The sequence below is a fragment of the Colletotrichum phormii genome (assembly GCF_030913505.1).
Source record: "Colletotrichum phormii strain CBS 102054 chromosome Unknown BDP81scaffold_12, whole genome shotgun sequence".
Classification (NCBI taxonomy): Eukaryota; Fungi; Ascomycota; class Sordariomycetes; order Glomerellales; family Glomerellaceae; genus Colletotrichum; species Colletotrichum phormii.
Window position 1 is genome coordinate 356,351 of NW_026851454.1, and position 15,510 is coordinate 371,860.

Here is a 15,510-nt window from a genome sequence, read left to right on the forward strand (position 1 = left end):
GAAGCGGTCCCCGGTCTCTTGGATATGAACGGACCAGCCGTTAACCTGCCGGTAGACCTTCGGCATCTCCTCGTCTCGGGGCCGGCTCGTCGAGTACGGAGGTATCGTAGATCCGGATTCGCCAGCAGAGTAACTGGAAGCGATTCCGGGGCATATATCGGATAAAGAGATAGACAGGGTCCTCCTTCTCTTGCTAAGAGCTCCAGTATCTTATGTATTTAATTTCAAGGTAGATTCCTATATAAATAACAATACCTAAGAAGAGGTAGATCTCTTCTGCCGAAGTGTCACTCTACGCGAACGTTCGAGATTCAGGCTAATGAGGCCCGGCCACCGTCAGCGGCGCGGCGTTCGTCTACTCCGACTATCTGTCGATAAGATCCGTAGGTATATACTGTAAAAAGAAGTCTAGAGGAGTCGGTGGTAGGTCTCCTATTATCGCTTTGCGAGGGGGCACGTCGAAGGGGTCGAATCTGCCGGGTTCGCCAGCCCCAACTTCGGGGGCCTTATAAGGTCGGTATGTAGCCCCATCACAGGTCTCGGGCGTACAATCGGTAGTACAGGCGACTTCGAGGTCTTCTGGGGTTACGGCGACGTGAATACATGATCGTACGGAGGTCGTAGACGCGTCAGAATCGTCTGAATCTATCATAACATGTAGTAAAGTGATGATTTTGGTGGTGAAAGTAGGGGTAAAATCATAGGGGTAAGTGACGTATTTCGATGTACTGATGTGGTGCGGAGAAAAAGTGGCTCCAAAATTGGCCCCAAAAGTACTGTAGTCCACTGGCACCCGATGGGATATACGGTTTTATATACCGATCAAAGTGCTAGAGCCAATCTAGGCCTCTTTCGTTTGTTATCTACTCGTTTTTAAACGTTACGATAATTTAGTCGCGTAGGAGACCTATTTCTATATACTAGGTAGAGAAGTGATATTACTTTATAACGATAATAAATGGCGGGATATTATAGCTTAACGAACTGATGGCCTGGATAATTATAACCTATTTACGGTCACTAGGCTGCATCATCTTCGTATTTGAACGCCTTTCGGCACTTGTAACAACCACTCCGGATATAATCTGGCCTATTATAAACCTAGTCTTATTAAAGTTATAAATATCGGAGTTTACGATAACTACCATACTTCGCAATTATGTTTGCTATAAGGCGAAACCACGCGTTTATCGCGTCTAGATCTTCGTATTAGGCCCTCTTATAATTATACTTCTGAAAAGAACGCGTTTAGAGCCTTAGTTGTCTCTTAACGAAGTTCGAAGCCCAGCGCTTGCCAACCGGGAGTATATCGCGGTCGGTAAACAGACGATTAGCCATATCTTCCACACCACTAATCCGGGGAGGAAATGATCGGGAATCTAGATCAAGAATATACTTAACCAGCTTCTCTTCTTCAAGCGCTATTAAGTTCCGTAAGTTAGGTATCGTATCGTATCGTAATGAAATGCCCTTTATTCGCTAATATAGCGTCCTAGAATAGACTAAGTATATCTTAGCTATAGCCCGAGCGCTAAGATTTAGGTCATTTATGATAGCTTAAAGGGCTAACGTGGTTCATCAGTCAGCCGGCCGGACCAGTCAGCCGGACGTTTTTTTCTTAACACACTTATGTCCAAACCACTTAAACCTTTGACGCGTAAAATCTCAACAACCACAATGCCAATCTACACCCAAGAAGACAATGTCATTCTTGCGATTGAAGCGATCCGATCGATACGCGCTGCAGGTAGTAACTTGAGCATTTCGCGTGCCGCAAAGACCTACGGTATCCCGAAGAGCACCTTAGCCGATAGAATAAATAACCGACCGCGACGCGAACAAACTCAACCCCAACGATATAAACTCGATCCGATCGAAGAGAAAACACTTCTCCAATACGTTATTGAACAGGATTCCAGAGAATTTCCTTTGCGCCTTGGCGGTGTGGAAGATATGGCCAATCTCCTGCTGCGAGCGCATAATACCGAGCCTGTTGGCAAGCGATGGGCCAGGCGGTTTGTGGACTCACAGCCTGCTCTGAAAACAAAGTTTAATCGTCCATATGATTATTAAAGGGCTCTTCAAGAAGACCCAGAGGTTATTTCAGAGTGGTTTGTGTTATTACGTAACATAATGACCAAGTATGGAATCCAAGAGGAGGACCTATACAATTTCGACGAGACTGGCTTCATAATGGGCATAATCACCGCGTCAATGGTGGTAACACGCGCCGATCGACGCGGCAAAGCAAAGTCTTTCTAGCCGGGTAACCGTGAATGGGCTATAGTCATTGAATGTATTAATTCGGGCGGGGGGTGCATCCCTCCGTTCGTGATTATCAAAGGCGCATATCACCTTGCTAGTTGGACCACGGAATCAAGTTTTCCTAGCGACTGGGTTATCAAACTGTGGGAACAAACGGCAATCGCTAGGTATACACGGAGCCGAGCTATGTCACGTGTCTTCGGCACGTGACACACCTCAGCTCCCTCCTTCCATATCACGAGCCTTCGCGTTTAGATACTCTCCTTAACAAGAACAACAACAAGAACACCAGATTAACCCAACGATATTGCTACCGATCGCGATACCAGGAATACCTGTGTGACTAACCTGTGGTACACGCAAACCAACACAAACCTACCAATAATAAATGGACGGATAATCAGACGGGTCTTGACTGGATTAAATACTTCGACAAACATACTAAGAACCAAACGAAGGGCGTCTACCGGATGCTCATTATCGACGGCTACGAGAGCCATTTATCGGCCGAATTCGACAATTACTGTAAGCAGAACAATATTATAAACGTCAGTATGCCTGCACATTCGTCACATCTACTACAGCCATTAGATATTGCCCTTTATTCGCCTTTAAAACGCCCATATGGTGATGAAATCAACCTATTCATCAAAGCCTCCATAAACCACATCACCAAGTCGGAGTTCTTTATTGCCTTCTACCAGGCCCATAACAAAGTTTTTAATGAAGAAAACATTAGGGCTGCTTTTCAAGGCGCTGGAATTTCACCGTGGAACCCAGAGCATGTCATTGAAAAGCTTGATGTACGTTTACGGACGCCTACACCTCCTATCCCATCGAGTGCTGCAAGGCGACAGTACATTGAGATGCGGGGGAGCAGCCAATCGGGCCACTTCGGGCCCCTTTTTCCAACCAACCAACGTAATTGATAATAGATACTTCCAATTACTAGAGATTCTGCGTATGAAATCGGTACCAGCAATCTTCTGAGTTACAGAGAGCTACATCGCACTCGAGGCAGCCCATCCTCGTGTACTTCCCAGGGATACCGGGCTCAACCTCCGGAGGCTCGCGGGGCCGAACAGTGGCATTATCACATTGCTCCGGCGTACAGTCGGCAGTGCAGGCGGCGGCGAGGTCCTCGGGCAGCAGGGCAAAGATACACGACTTCGCCGAGCCCGTGGAACGGCCAGATCCGTCAGAATCGTCAGAATCCATTAATTGAGTATTGGTAATGATGGATTTGGTAGATGTACCGGAGTGGAAATCATAGGGGCAACTCAAGCAGTGGATGTACCAGATGCGGTGCGGGGTAAAAGGGGGCCCGTTATGTGGAGCCAATGTACTGTCGCCTTGCAGCACTCGATGGGATAGCCAACCCTTCAACACCACCACCTTGGCAGTCGCAAACGCCCTCTAACCCACAACAAACCGTCTCGCAGTCCAATTTTATCCAAAAGTCGGATCACTGCTCATCAAGGAAGCTCACCAACGCCAATTATTGCTGCAGTTCAGCAATTGTCAAAGGGTGCGCAGGCAATGGCGCACTCAATCACTCTTTTGACTGATCGGCTTCGTACCCTTGAGGATACGAATGTTGCACTTGGTAAGCGCCGGAGGGCTAAAAGGACGCGGGTCCAGCTTAGAGGGGCGCTTAGTATAGAGGAATCTCAGGTTTTGCTTGAAGGGAAACTGTTGGAATAGGCCTACATTAGGCAGCAGGAGGTTGCTGCCGCGGTCCGTTCCAGCCACGGTGGTCCGTGTGGCTCAGCCACACGAGGGTGGTATACCCCAGACTTCCTGCCGCCGCTGGCACCTGGTTAGACTTCCACAGAAGAACAACAAGAACAAGCAATATCACCACTACAGTCGGTGATCGTTGCTACCCACGATACTCGAGTATTTTCCTTTTCCACCTGTGAATCCAACAGTTTCAGAGACGAAGCTTGGCCTGGTGATCCAACATCAATAAGTTACGAGATAACCGTGGCTTATATATGCCATTGCAGTGACCAAGGTTTTACCTGTTCCCGTATTCTCATGATGATGGAAAGAAAACACCCGAGTGGCGTCGCGTGGGCATCGAGGCTATTGCCGCCTTGTCTTCCATTGCCAAGACTGTCCGAACATACATAGGAGCGGAGGTCTAGATGTGTTCCCTGGGTTATGGCTCAGGCTTCATGACTCGAGAGTGTCGTCTGCTTTCAGCCGTGAGAAGAGAGTCTAGAACCTTAGAATAGCACTTCTCACGGTGATCGAATGAACTGTGTGAGGTCAGCGCGTATAGGAAAAAGGCAGTACTCCTGCAGGAACTATGACATCCTTCCCCACTTTCCGCGGGAAGTCTCAAGATCTCTTGCTTATGTTGCATTGGGGAAGAAAAAAGATCAAGCATCGCCAAGTTCATTGAAGCGGCGCATCGGGTGACCCGAAGAATTGGTTTAGCTGCGAGGCTCCCGAAGCCATGCATGCATTCGCGAGCTGCACTTTCGGCTATCGTCAGTCAGTGCCAACTGTGCCATCCAGGGGCAACATCGAAAATAGCGAAAATCGTAGAGTCCGGTGTTCTTGGCATCTGGAGATGCCCCCCTTCCCCCGTGGAGACCGTCTTCGAGACATCCACAGCCCAGCACGCACCCTCAGCCATATCGAAAAGAATGTAGGCTCCAATGCAAGTACAGAGAATCTACTCCGTATGCATCTCGCCATTAAGGTCAAAAGGTGCAGGCTGCTGTAGCAACATGGACTGCCAAGGCGCGCCGGCAGGAAGTATGTTTCCCCACGGACATGACATTGGATATGGTCAAGAATTCCCCTTTTCGACATTTGCGTTTGTTGTTACACGAATAGATTCGGAGATTGTGTGTAGAGACCGTGAAAGCTGGCAACAATCCCTTCGCAACAGTTTCCTTGGGGGCAACTACTGTCAATCGCGAGGTCTATTTGCCGCCGGCATACCAACACACCCATTGAGTTGAAGGATGACGGACGCCTCTTGGTGATCTCTCCGAGTGGCGCTTCAAGCTAGTGAGGGTTCTCGATGAAGACCATCCGAAGGCTCGGACGCGCCCTCCTGAAACTGATGCCCTGGCTCGGATGAATAGACTCGGGGCTGACAGCTAGCTCATGTCGTGCAAGGCTCGTGGGCCACGTATCGATTCTGACTTCCCACGCAGATCCGATCTTAGGCTGGCGTCATGGAAGGTGACAGACCATTCGATATATGCTTTTCTTCAGCCGACAGCAAATTCTGTCCAACTCCGGGCTCGGGGAAGGCGAAGAGGTCAAAGAACAGTAGAATCTCAAGCTGAAAAAGGTGGCCGGACTTGGCCGGGGCAAAGGCCGGTGCTTGGACCCACTTACGCTCCGTGCCGACCCCAACCGGGCAGCTCACGACTCCAAAGTTTACTGCATCCTTTGATAAATAATAAAAAACCACAGCATCACCCAAGCAAAAAAAACATGATGACATGATTATATGCTGCAAAATGCAAAATGAAGGGGCTCAACCGGGGATCGAACCCGGGGCCTCTCGCAGAGTAGACAGATGCCAGAACCCAAAGCGAGAATCATACCTCTAGACCATTGAGCCAGTGTTGCGAAATGTTTTCATCTCGGAATGGAGATGCCGACTTCCGAAGAGTTTGTCAATTATATAGTCTTGCCTTCTACACAGGATCAGTTTCCTTGTCCAAGTCGCCATATCAACCAACAGACGACAGCCCAAGTACATTCAGTGTTGGTTCACAGCAGCACAATGCAACATGGACTTCTAGCGGGATCCAAACGAATGGCGATTGTCGTGAGCTGGCAAGTTGTAGTAGCGCAAACTGCCACATCGACTACGCAACAAAGGTTATTACTAAAGACGGAACCGTCGTCAATGAACCGAATCATGTGGCCGGTGCTTCAACAGAACCGCTCCGCCTTTGACGGCACCCGACGCCACTGTGGTAGACTCCATTTGCCGCCGCAGTGAAAACCGACCGAGTGCCGGCAGCAGGCCGGGGCCTTATCTCTTTGTCTCTATCGGAACGTCACAACCTTGTTGAAACATCTAGAATTCGGTATGCTCCCATGTCCTTGTAGTAGTGAACACTCAGCTCCTTCATGATGTGACGATGGCTGGCTGAGGACCATTCCAGTCGTTGACGACGAGATGTGCTCCAGTTGGCAGAGCCGCATGAACTCAATGCCAAGAGAAGAATAAAACAGCCGTGAAGCGCCCAACTCTAACACTCTTACCATCGAAAGACAAGGAAGCGTGACCTCCATCGATCCCCGACAAACGGGGCCGCGCCCGTTCTCCATCGTGGATCCCGCCCGCCGAGGACCGATACCCGCGCCACCCAGCCCCTTCCGGGACGGCTATCGGCCGGTGACGAAAAAGAACAACCATCCCTCACCGGTGCCAATACTATGCGGGAGTTCCAACGCGTTATCGTCCACATCGGCGACACAAGTCAAGTCTGGCTACACCGTTCATGTTCGTGATCCACATCTAGGGCACTAGCCTCTAGGCCATCGTCTTTGGTCGCCGAGAGGGTCTAGTCAACGCCGGTATCATGGAAACAGGACCCGCCCTCCCCACGAAATCTCTGCCACTGCCGTGATGGCAGATTGATGAAGCTGGTTAGTTGGCCAAACATTAGAATACACCCCCTTCAGTCTCGTTTCTCATGTTTCGCAACGCGTACGTATCATGTTAGTCAACATGGAAGTGCCCGGGACGAGGAAAGGACTAGACCTGGCTCAATAAGCTTCTTGTACGAGTACTTCAGTCAAAGAAGACCCGAGTAAACTTGTTCTAGATCGCCGTGTCAAGGCCCCATAACGTAAGGATAATCTTCCCCGGTCTGCTGCCAAGCTAGCTTCCCCCTTGTCCACCCTTCGATAAGTCTCGGGCGCCAAGGCGGCTGGCGGTGCGGCTTCTTGCAAAGCGGTCGGTCTTTGCCTCTCGAGACAGCCGTTGTCTCTATCCTATAACCAACCCATGTATTCTGTCAAGTCATACTTAGGTACACCGTCTTTCGCTCGACTATTTCATCTGAACGGTGACGATCTTTGCTCCTCTTCACCGAGTGACAGCTTTCAACGACTTGACATCCAGTCTTTCGAAACAACAAGTCAAACTATTAATCATACTTTGGAGTAATACACTTAACATCAAATCGAAGTAGATATATTCGTAGCCAATATGGCGGCCAGCAAAGCTGGTGCGGTTCTCGCAAAGATACTCGGTATCGATCTTGAAGCCAGCACCCGCCACCAGACACAAGAACTCCACGACCACGTTGTCGGCGCCATTTCACCATACGAACCATACTATGAGGAGGATCCCACAGTGAAGGAATGGTTACTAGAGCAAGTACCAACAAAAGAAGGCTCGGCTCGATACGTGAAAAGCCTTTTTCCCTTTACGAAATGGATCCTCCGATACAACACTCGCTGGCTCATTTCCGACGCTATTGCGGGTAAGCACCTCCGGGCTTCTAAGCCTTCACGACAACTTCGCGGCTGTAACTGACGATACTCAGGTATCACTCTTGGACTCGTAGTCATCCCACAAGCCATGGCTTACGCTCTTCTCGCCCGCCTAAGCCCCGAATATGGACTTTACACATCATTCACCGGCGCAGCTCTTTACTGGATCTTCGGAACCTCAAAAGACATTGCGATAGGAGTAAGATGCCCAAAGTGGTACCTAATCTTAACAACTTCATGCTGACTTCAAAACGTAGGCAACCGCCGTCGTGTCCCTCCTCGTCGGAAAAGTCAGCGCCAAAGTCCTCGAAGAACACCCAGGCGAATTCCAACCCGAAGAAATCTCCAAAACCCTCGCCTTCCTCGCCGGCGCCGTGCTCCTCGTCTTCGGCGTCCTCCGCCTCGACTGGATTATCGAGTTCATCCCTCATGTCGCCATCTCCGCATTTGTCACCGGCGCCGCTATCACAATCACGCTCAGCCAGATCCCATCCCTCCTTGGCATTGATGGTGTCAACTCCAAAGAGGCTGCTTATCGTGTCTTTATCAACACGGCTCGTGGCCTGCCCCACGTCAAGCTCGATGCCGCCATTGGGCTGACTGCTCTAGTGCTATTAGCTGCCATCAAGTGGTACACGGAGCGCATGGCCAGGTCCCAGCCGAAGCGGAAGCGCATGTGGGAGATGCTCTGCTCGCTGCGCATGACTTTTACTATCTTGCTGTATACACTCATCAGCTTCTTGGTGAACCGCGGGCTAGAGAACGGGGAGCACAAGTTTCGCATAACTGGAACACTGCCAAAAGGCTTCACGCACGCTGGTCCGCCTTCGTTAAATACTAAGTTGATCTCGGCGTTGCTGCCAGATCTACCGGCCACAGTCATCATCCTTGTGATTGAGCACATTGCTATCGGCAAGTCGTTTGGTCGCATTAACAACTATACCGTTCAGCCATCTCAAGAGCTCATCTCAATCGGATGCACCAACCTATTCGGCCCCTTTCTTGGCGCATACTCCTCGACAGGTTCCTTCGGCGGCACCGCAATTCTCTCAAAAGCCGGTGTAAGGACCCCCATGGCCGGCGTCTTCAACGGAGCGATCCTCCTCCTCGCCTTATATACCCTCACCTCAGTACTCTACTACATCCCCATGGCCAGCCTAGCAGCTCTCATCATCCACGCCGTGATCAACCTCATAACCTCTCCAGACCACATCTTCAAGTCATGGCTCATGTCACCCCCCGACGTCTTCATCTACTTCATCGGCGTCTTCGTCTCCATCTTCACCAGCCTCGAAGACGGCATCTACGTCACTGTAGCCTTGTCCGCAGCCCTCCTTCTCCTCCGCCTCGCCCGCTCCAAAGGCCGCCTCCTCGGCCGCGCACGCGTCTATCAGCACCCAGACCACCACGCCGGCGCCACCCCCGATCACAAAGACTCGGACCGCCACTCTATCAGCAGCTCGCAGACCCTCTCGCACGGCAAGGCTCCTCCGTCGCCCCGACTCCCGGCAGCACACGACGTCTTTCTCCCGCTAGATCGCAAAGATGGCACCAATCCCGTTGTACAAGTCAACGATTTATACCCAGGCGTCTTCATCTACTGTTTCACCGAGGGCTTTAATTACCTCAACCAAGCACAGTATGTCGATCGCCTAATCGAGCATGTCAGGCAATCCACCCGCCAGACCACGACACCGCACTACGATCATCCAGGCGACCGCCCCTGGAACGAGCCCGTCCCGCCCTCGACAGTCGAAACCGACACCGAGGCCCCGTCGTTACTGAAGCCGATCCTTCGGGCCGTCATCCTGGACTGCGCGGCCGTCAACAATATGGACTCAGGCGCCGTGGAGGGCTTGATTGACCTACGGAACCAACTCGACAGGTGGGCGGCGCCGGAGCCGGTGGAGTGGCATTTCGCCGGCGTGCATAATCGATGGACGCGGCGCGCGCTGTCGGTATCTGGGTTTGGGTGTCCGAAGACAGGACACTTGGATGGGTGGGAGCCGGTTTTCAGTCTGGCTGATTTGGCGGGACGGCCGCCGATGATGTGCGAGCAGCAAGTCGTAACGACGAGGTCGAAGTCGGTGGGTGTGGCGAGCGATTCAGAGCAGTCTTCGTCGTCAGTGTTGGAGCAGGGTGTTTTGGGGTCCAAGGAGGGAGGGGTTCGGCACCTCGGGGCTGTCGGTGCTATCAACAGACCGTTCTTCCATCTCGACCTCCCTCTGGCGGTTGAAAGTGCTGTCAAGAGTGCACGAACGAGGGATCATCGACTGCAGATTTGAAGTACACGGTCATGTGTTGGCATTGTCACGTTGGATGTGCGCTCATAGCCGTCCGGAAGATGATGTGTGATTTCCATGTGTTTGAATGATATTAGAATACTTTAGATACTCCAATAGCATGTTAGTTTAATTTGATGAAAAATTCTCTTTGAACCATTTCGGGCTTGCACCAGCCTCATGTTACTTGCCTTGAAACATCTGAAAGGCCACTTCGCTCATGTTCGAACGGCTCTCTCGATATTACTACGCAGCCATTGCATCAAAGTACTGGTCATAGAGGATGAGAATATCCTAACCATCGTCTCATTAGGTCATACTTCTAAATCTGCTAATCCTTTCGCATATCCTCCATCAATGTCTGTCTAGGTCATACCACAGTCGTAAACACCTGCATGTTACCCTTGCTTTCCCACTTGATCTCAATACCAGGAGCAACAAAGTAGATGTGACCAGCCTTTACGTTAAATTCCTTCCCATCCGCCTCAAGAACCCCCTCGCCATCAGTGACAATAGCCACTGAGGGTCCTTCACCTGCCTTTAGAATTTCTGTCTTGTTCCCCTCATCCAAGTCCGTCTTCAACATGTCAAACTCGCTTAACGGCGGCGGGTACACGACCGTGCGTCCTTTTGTGCCCCGAGGACTCTTCTCCGCAGGTAGCAGCACGTCGTCCTTGCTATGCGCCTTGAACGTCAACGTCTTGCTGAACAAATCAATGTTGTTTCTGTCGCCGGGTGGACAGAAGCCTGTGTTGAGGACATTGTTCGACCGAGCCATGCACTCCACGATATCCCCAGACAAGTAGGCGTGGATGCCGTCGGCCGGGATATACAACGCATCCCCAGCCTCCAATGACAAGAAGTTCATGCACAGCAGCGCGACCAGGATACCATTGTCGCCTTTACCGTACTGGCCCTGCAGACGCGGCAACAGGTCCAGAACGTATCCGTTCCCGCCCAGTTCCTCGCGCGGCGTGCCGCCGAGAGCCTCGGATGCCTTTTCGACGGTGGCCTCGTCGGCGAGCAAGATGCGGCGCGTGACCTCCCGCAGCGTCTCGTCGGTCCACCTGGTCGTCCCGTCGGGGATCAGGTCGCGCAGGGCGGGGATGTTGAAGACGGGCGAGATCTGGTACAGGGGCTTGAACCCGGCAAATACCTCAAACGGGCCCAGCGCCACGGCGATCTCGGGCTTGTGGTTGGCGTCGGTGAAGTTTTCGGGGTCCTGCTCGTGGAGTTTGCTTGCGAGTGACTTGTTTGGGTGGATCTGGAGGGGTAGTGCTTTTGCGATGGAGAGAATCTTGGGGAGGTAGGGCAGCTGGCCGTCGAGCTCCGTGATGACTTTTTGGCCGAGGAGTTGTTCCTTGTTCTTGTCCAGGACGTCCTTGAGAAGCTCGCCGGTCTCGAGAACGCGGGCGGGAAAATCGGGGTAGTCGCCGAACCACATCTCTGAGTAGGCTTTGTCATATTTTGTCGTGAAGCCGTTGGGGGTGTTTTCGCAGAGGCGCGCAGCGAGGGAGTCGCGGCCCTTTTTGCCCCAGTCGTAGTTGTTGCATGTGCCGCTTAGCTGGAAGACTGAGCTTTGTGAACTCATGATGGTGGTTTGGTGAGTATTTTCCCTTCTTTTTTGGGTCCCTTGGCTTTATCTTCTCTTCCTTTGCTTTCAGATGTGACTTTGGCGTGGTGGCTTTAAGTGATGATCAGGGGTATCCTGTCTATGAGATCACGTCTGTTTAACGAGAACAATATTGCTGTTTGAATTTTATACAGCAAGCGCATAGATATATCACGAGAAGTCAATGGTGTGTAATTCAGTATTGAGTGACCCGCTAGTGACGTCGAAAAGATTGACGCAACAGAATCGTCATCGAAGTCTTGGATCCGTCCGACGCCCGGTCCCACTTTGTTGAGTCTCGGCGGGCCGTGGCGAACTCGAAGCCGGACCTGCAGCTCCGGTCAACGGTGTGACAGCGGCATCTTCAGAGAAGCTGACATACTTTGGCTGATCAAGGCTAGACTCGTGATTCCGTGCAATGGTAACCTAGGTTGGTCCATAATATCATATGCATAGTCCGGTTTGCGATGTTAGACCCAATGCTACAGGACATGTTCTGACTTCACAACCAAACTGCAGTAGACAGACATAACACAACTAACTCTGGAAGCCATCCCAAGTGGTTAGGGTCACGTCCGTCACAACTAAACGGCCTAGACTTCAGTTCCTAAATATCGACTTCATGCATAGAGCTTCTCTAGGGAGCAATCTTGAGACTTTAACACAAGCCATTCTCATCTCAATCGCAAAAGTTGTATGATAATAGATGCAAGGTAGCGTTTGTCATTTATCAGCTGATATTCAATCAATGTGATCACGTTATGTCATTGATTTAGATACGGAACAGTAGTAAAGACATATATTCCCTCACATTACCAAAAAAGCTGCGCCATTTTAGATTACCATATTATTTTCTTCACTCATCACACCGAATCTCATAGAACTCAGACAACTTGGCAAACCCAAGCCCAGACCCAGGACCATCAGGCCGACCGATCATCGCCGAACTCTCCTCGGCTCTGAGGCCATCGCCAGACCGGTTAGGTTGCTCGCCTTTCCTAGGCGAATACGACTTCGACTTGCCCTTGGACTAGTTTCTGCCCTTGCCTTTGCCCTTGCCCCTTGCGCGATCACTCTGCTCAGAGTCGTCATTGGCGCCAGTGGCACGGCCGGAATCACCAAAGCCCTGGTTGTCCTCACTAGAGTCTCCTTTCCCACCAGCAGCGGCATGAAAGACAGACTCCTCAGCGCCTAAAGAGAAATTATGCGCGCCGGGAGGGACGGCCGCGCGCAATGTTGCGCGCGGCGTAGAGGTTGAGAGATCGGCCGTTGCGAGAAGCCTTGGCCTTGCTCGCCTTACCGGCACCAGCAGCACCAACGGTAGCAGCGCCGGCGTTGGCAGTTCCGTTGTTGGCGGCGCCTCCGGCCGCGGCGTCGGCTTCGTCAGCAGTATTGCCATTGCCGGCGGCAGCATCTTCCTCATCAGCCGCGTTTCCGTTGTCTGTGGCAGCGTCCTCCTCATCTGCGGCGTTGCCAGCGTTGCCTGCGTTACCGGCAGCCGCGTCCTCTTCATCAGCGGCAGCACCGTTGCCAGCAGCGGCATCCTCCTCATCGGCGGCATTGCCAGCGTTGCCAGCATTGGCGTTACCGGCGTTCGCGTTGCCAGCAGCAGCGTCTTCCTCATCAGCTGCGTTGCCAGCGGCAGCGTCCTCATCGTCTGCCGCAGCGTTGCCGTTGCCAGCAGCCGCATCTTCGTCATCAGCAGCAGCACCTCCGTTGCCAGCGGCAACATCCTCCTCATCCGCCGCGTTACCCGCATTGCCAGCATTGTTCTGGTTGTTGGCGTTGCCACCCTTGGCCTGGGCACCATTACCACCGGCACCGGCACCAGCAGCCTGCTGGCCACCGTTACCGCCGCCACCGCGCTTGTGCTTGCTGGCTTGTGCTCCGGCCTCGAAGACGTTGATGACGCCGTCACCGTTGAGGTCGTCAGGGTCTCCGGCCGCGACGGGGGTGCCGTTGGGGTTGTTACGGTCAAAGGTGGACTGGGGCTGCTGGATGAGTTCGCTGCCTCCGGCGCGGCGTTGACGGCTGCGAGAGACTTCGGAGGCGGGCGCCGCGGCGACGACGCCGGCCAAGAGGGCGATGGCTGCTGTGGAGAACTTCATCTTGGAGTTGTGAGAGAAGATAGAGATATGAGAGTAAAGTATGAGAGAATGTAAGAAAAAGAGAGTAAAGTACAAGTAAAAGAACGACTACTGCCCGAGTAGTGTTGAAGAAAATGAGACTGGCTCAAGGGATAAGGAGAAAGAGAAGAATGTGGTGATGGATGAGGTGCGGTGAGGGTGAAGAGGAAGAGTAGCCGTTATCACCAGCGGCCTAGAAGCCATGCTTTATATCCCATCCCGCCAGTCGACTTCACCTCACAATTAAGGTCTGCCTACCCCATGCGTTCACCCTGTCTTTACGCCATCATCTGGTATTCTTGCGCTGAACTCCAGCCGCCCGTGGGTCGCGACGTGATGGACCATGAAAATGATGCCAATACCATCATCCCATAGGCCTCAGGGGGGGAGAACGCTCGTGAAACAAACCACCATTGGATCATTGGATCCGAGTCACCACTCTCTAACCATGGCATGTGCCAGACTCTCGGAGCGGCCTCTCAGATCGGCGTTGTCTCCAACGTCTAAACTCCCCGGCGCCTCGATAGATCATGGACAAGTATCCGCAAAGGTGACTGGCACGACTGGCAAACCGAAGCCCTCGTTGTTGTTGTTGATGGTGAGATGGTTGTGGGTTGGTCTTGGCTGAAGTTGATGTTCACAGCTCCACCACGGAGATTTCTCCACAAAAGTTTCGCGGAGTCGCATTTCAACAGTCTCAGGAGCTCGGTTTGTCTCAACATCCCTCCAGGGAAAAAGTCTTGGCCGACACCTCTGCTGCTTCTCGTTCACATTCTGTGCTTCCAACTACCACGTCAAGTGGTCTTGGCAAGTTTGCCCAGGTTGGCAACATCCATCTGAACTGTGAACATAGACAGAAAAAGCTCAAGACGCAATGCGCCAAGCCCACCTCCAAAACGTCCGTCTGGGGTTCCCCTTGGCTGTCAGCCTGCCAGTTGAAAAGCTGTAGGTGACGTTCAACCCAAGTTCGTCCAGCTCATCCGATGGACGAATAAACGTCATGTGCCATCCGTAACTCGGGATGTCAGACTCCTGAAACACCGCACCCCCAGTACACAACCTCGCAACAGAAAAGGAAAAGGGGGTAAAGAGAGCACGGTCTAGAAGGAATAAGAATTTTTTAAACATTAGCAGCAAATAAGCTCCAATATCACCATAGTAAGCTTGATTTACAGTGGACGAGGGGAACCACGACCCTGGGCCCGGGGAGGGAGGGAGGGGGCACGCACGGCGGTCCAGCCAGCGGCTTGAATGATGTGATGGTGGATTGTGGGGGTTTGAGAACTATCCCGAACGATCGACTCGAGTGCCCTTGACAGAGTTGAAAGAGTCCACCTCAGTCAAGATCCAATCAAGTTGAGTCGGATCGAGTCGAGATCAGGCTCATTGTCCGTCCCGGTTTCGGTCTCCGTTCTTTTTTCAGAGGCGGGCGGCAGATCACGACGGGTTATTGTCTTCCTCCCCGCCCCCGAAAAGCAGGTGCAGCTATTCTTGGAATCTCCCTCACATCTGCCGCTCGCTTTCTATGGCTCTGGAACCCGTGATCGTCTGCGAAACCCGCGTTGATCATGTCTTGTTGCGGCATATACTCATCATAGACCCATCTTATGCCATTGCGCTTGCTAGTTTGATTATGATCAACTTGGAGAGTCAAGATAATAGAGGACTTTGGACGGGAAAAGAAATAGACGTGACTAGAACGCACATACTGCGGCTTGCGTAGGAATATGTGACGAAACGG

General features: G+C 52.0%; 5 protein-coding genes and 1 non-coding gene across 6 annotated transcripts; 3 read left to right on the forward strand and 3 right to left on the reverse strand.

Moving 5' to 3' along the window:
- Positions 1-3,066: 3,066 nt before the first annotated feature.
- Positions 3,067-3,255, forward strand: BDP81DRAFT_429828 (uncharacterized protein; the record flags this gene model as incomplete). Its single annotated transcript, XM_060590550.1, has 1 exon — positions 3,067-3,255. The coding sequence occupies one exon, from the start codon at positions 3,067-3,069 to the stop codon at positions 3,253-3,255; it is 189 nt and encodes a 62-aa protein (XP_060444134.1).
- Positions 3,256-5,766: 2,511 nt separating this feature from the next.
- On the reverse strand, positions 5,767-5,857 carry BDP81DRAFT_t201. Its single transcript has one exon. It is a non-coding gene; the product is annotated as a tRNA-Pro (tRNA).
- Positions 5,858-7,462: 1,605 nt separating this feature from the next.
- BDP81DRAFT_472319 (sulfate permease) lies at positions 7,463-10,188 on the forward strand (the record flags this gene model as incomplete). The annotated part of the gene is made up of 3 exons (XM_060594612.1): positions 7,463-7,739; positions 7,803-7,948; positions 8,007-10,188. 3 exons carry the CDS (start codon positions 7,463-7,465, stop codon positions 10,032-10,034), a joined length of 2,451 nt encoding a protein of 816 aa, XP_060444135.1. The 3' UTR covers positions 10,035-10,188.
- A 132-nt stretch (positions 10,189-10,320) lies between these two features.
- On the reverse strand, positions 10,321-10,998 carry BDP81DRAFT_429833 (mannose-6-phosphate isomerase). The gene has a single exon (XM_060590551.1). The coding sequence runs from the start codon at positions 10,897-10,899 to the stop codon at positions 10,402-10,404; it is 498 nt and encodes a 165-aa protein (XP_060444136.1). The 5' UTR covers positions 10,900-10,998; the 3' UTR covers positions 10,321-10,401.
- A 78-nt stretch (positions 10,999-11,076) lies between these two features.
- On the reverse strand, positions 11,077-11,622 carry BDP81DRAFT_276117 (RmlC-like cupin domain-containing protein; the record flags this gene model as incomplete). Its single annotated transcript, XM_060582965.1, has 1 exon — positions 11,077-11,622. A coding segment is annotated over one exon (546 nt), but the record flags the coding sequence as incomplete, so codon positions are not given.
- A 1,223-nt stretch (positions 11,623-12,845) lies between these two features.
- Positions 12,846-13,959, forward strand: BDP81DRAFT_490220 (uncharacterized protein; the record flags this gene model as incomplete). The annotated part of the gene is made up of 1 exon (XM_060595279.1): positions 12,846-13,959. A coding segment is annotated over one exon (960 nt), but the record flags the coding sequence as incomplete, so codon positions are not given.
- Positions 13,960-15,510: the final 1,551 nt, after the last annotated feature.

Bases quoted from the DNA above. Each gene is read 5' to 3' on its own strand.
- BDP81DRAFT_429833 (XM_060590551.1), bottom strand. From the start codon at position 10,899: ATGAACTTCTTGTCATTGGAGGCTGGGGATGCGTTGTATATCCCGGCC.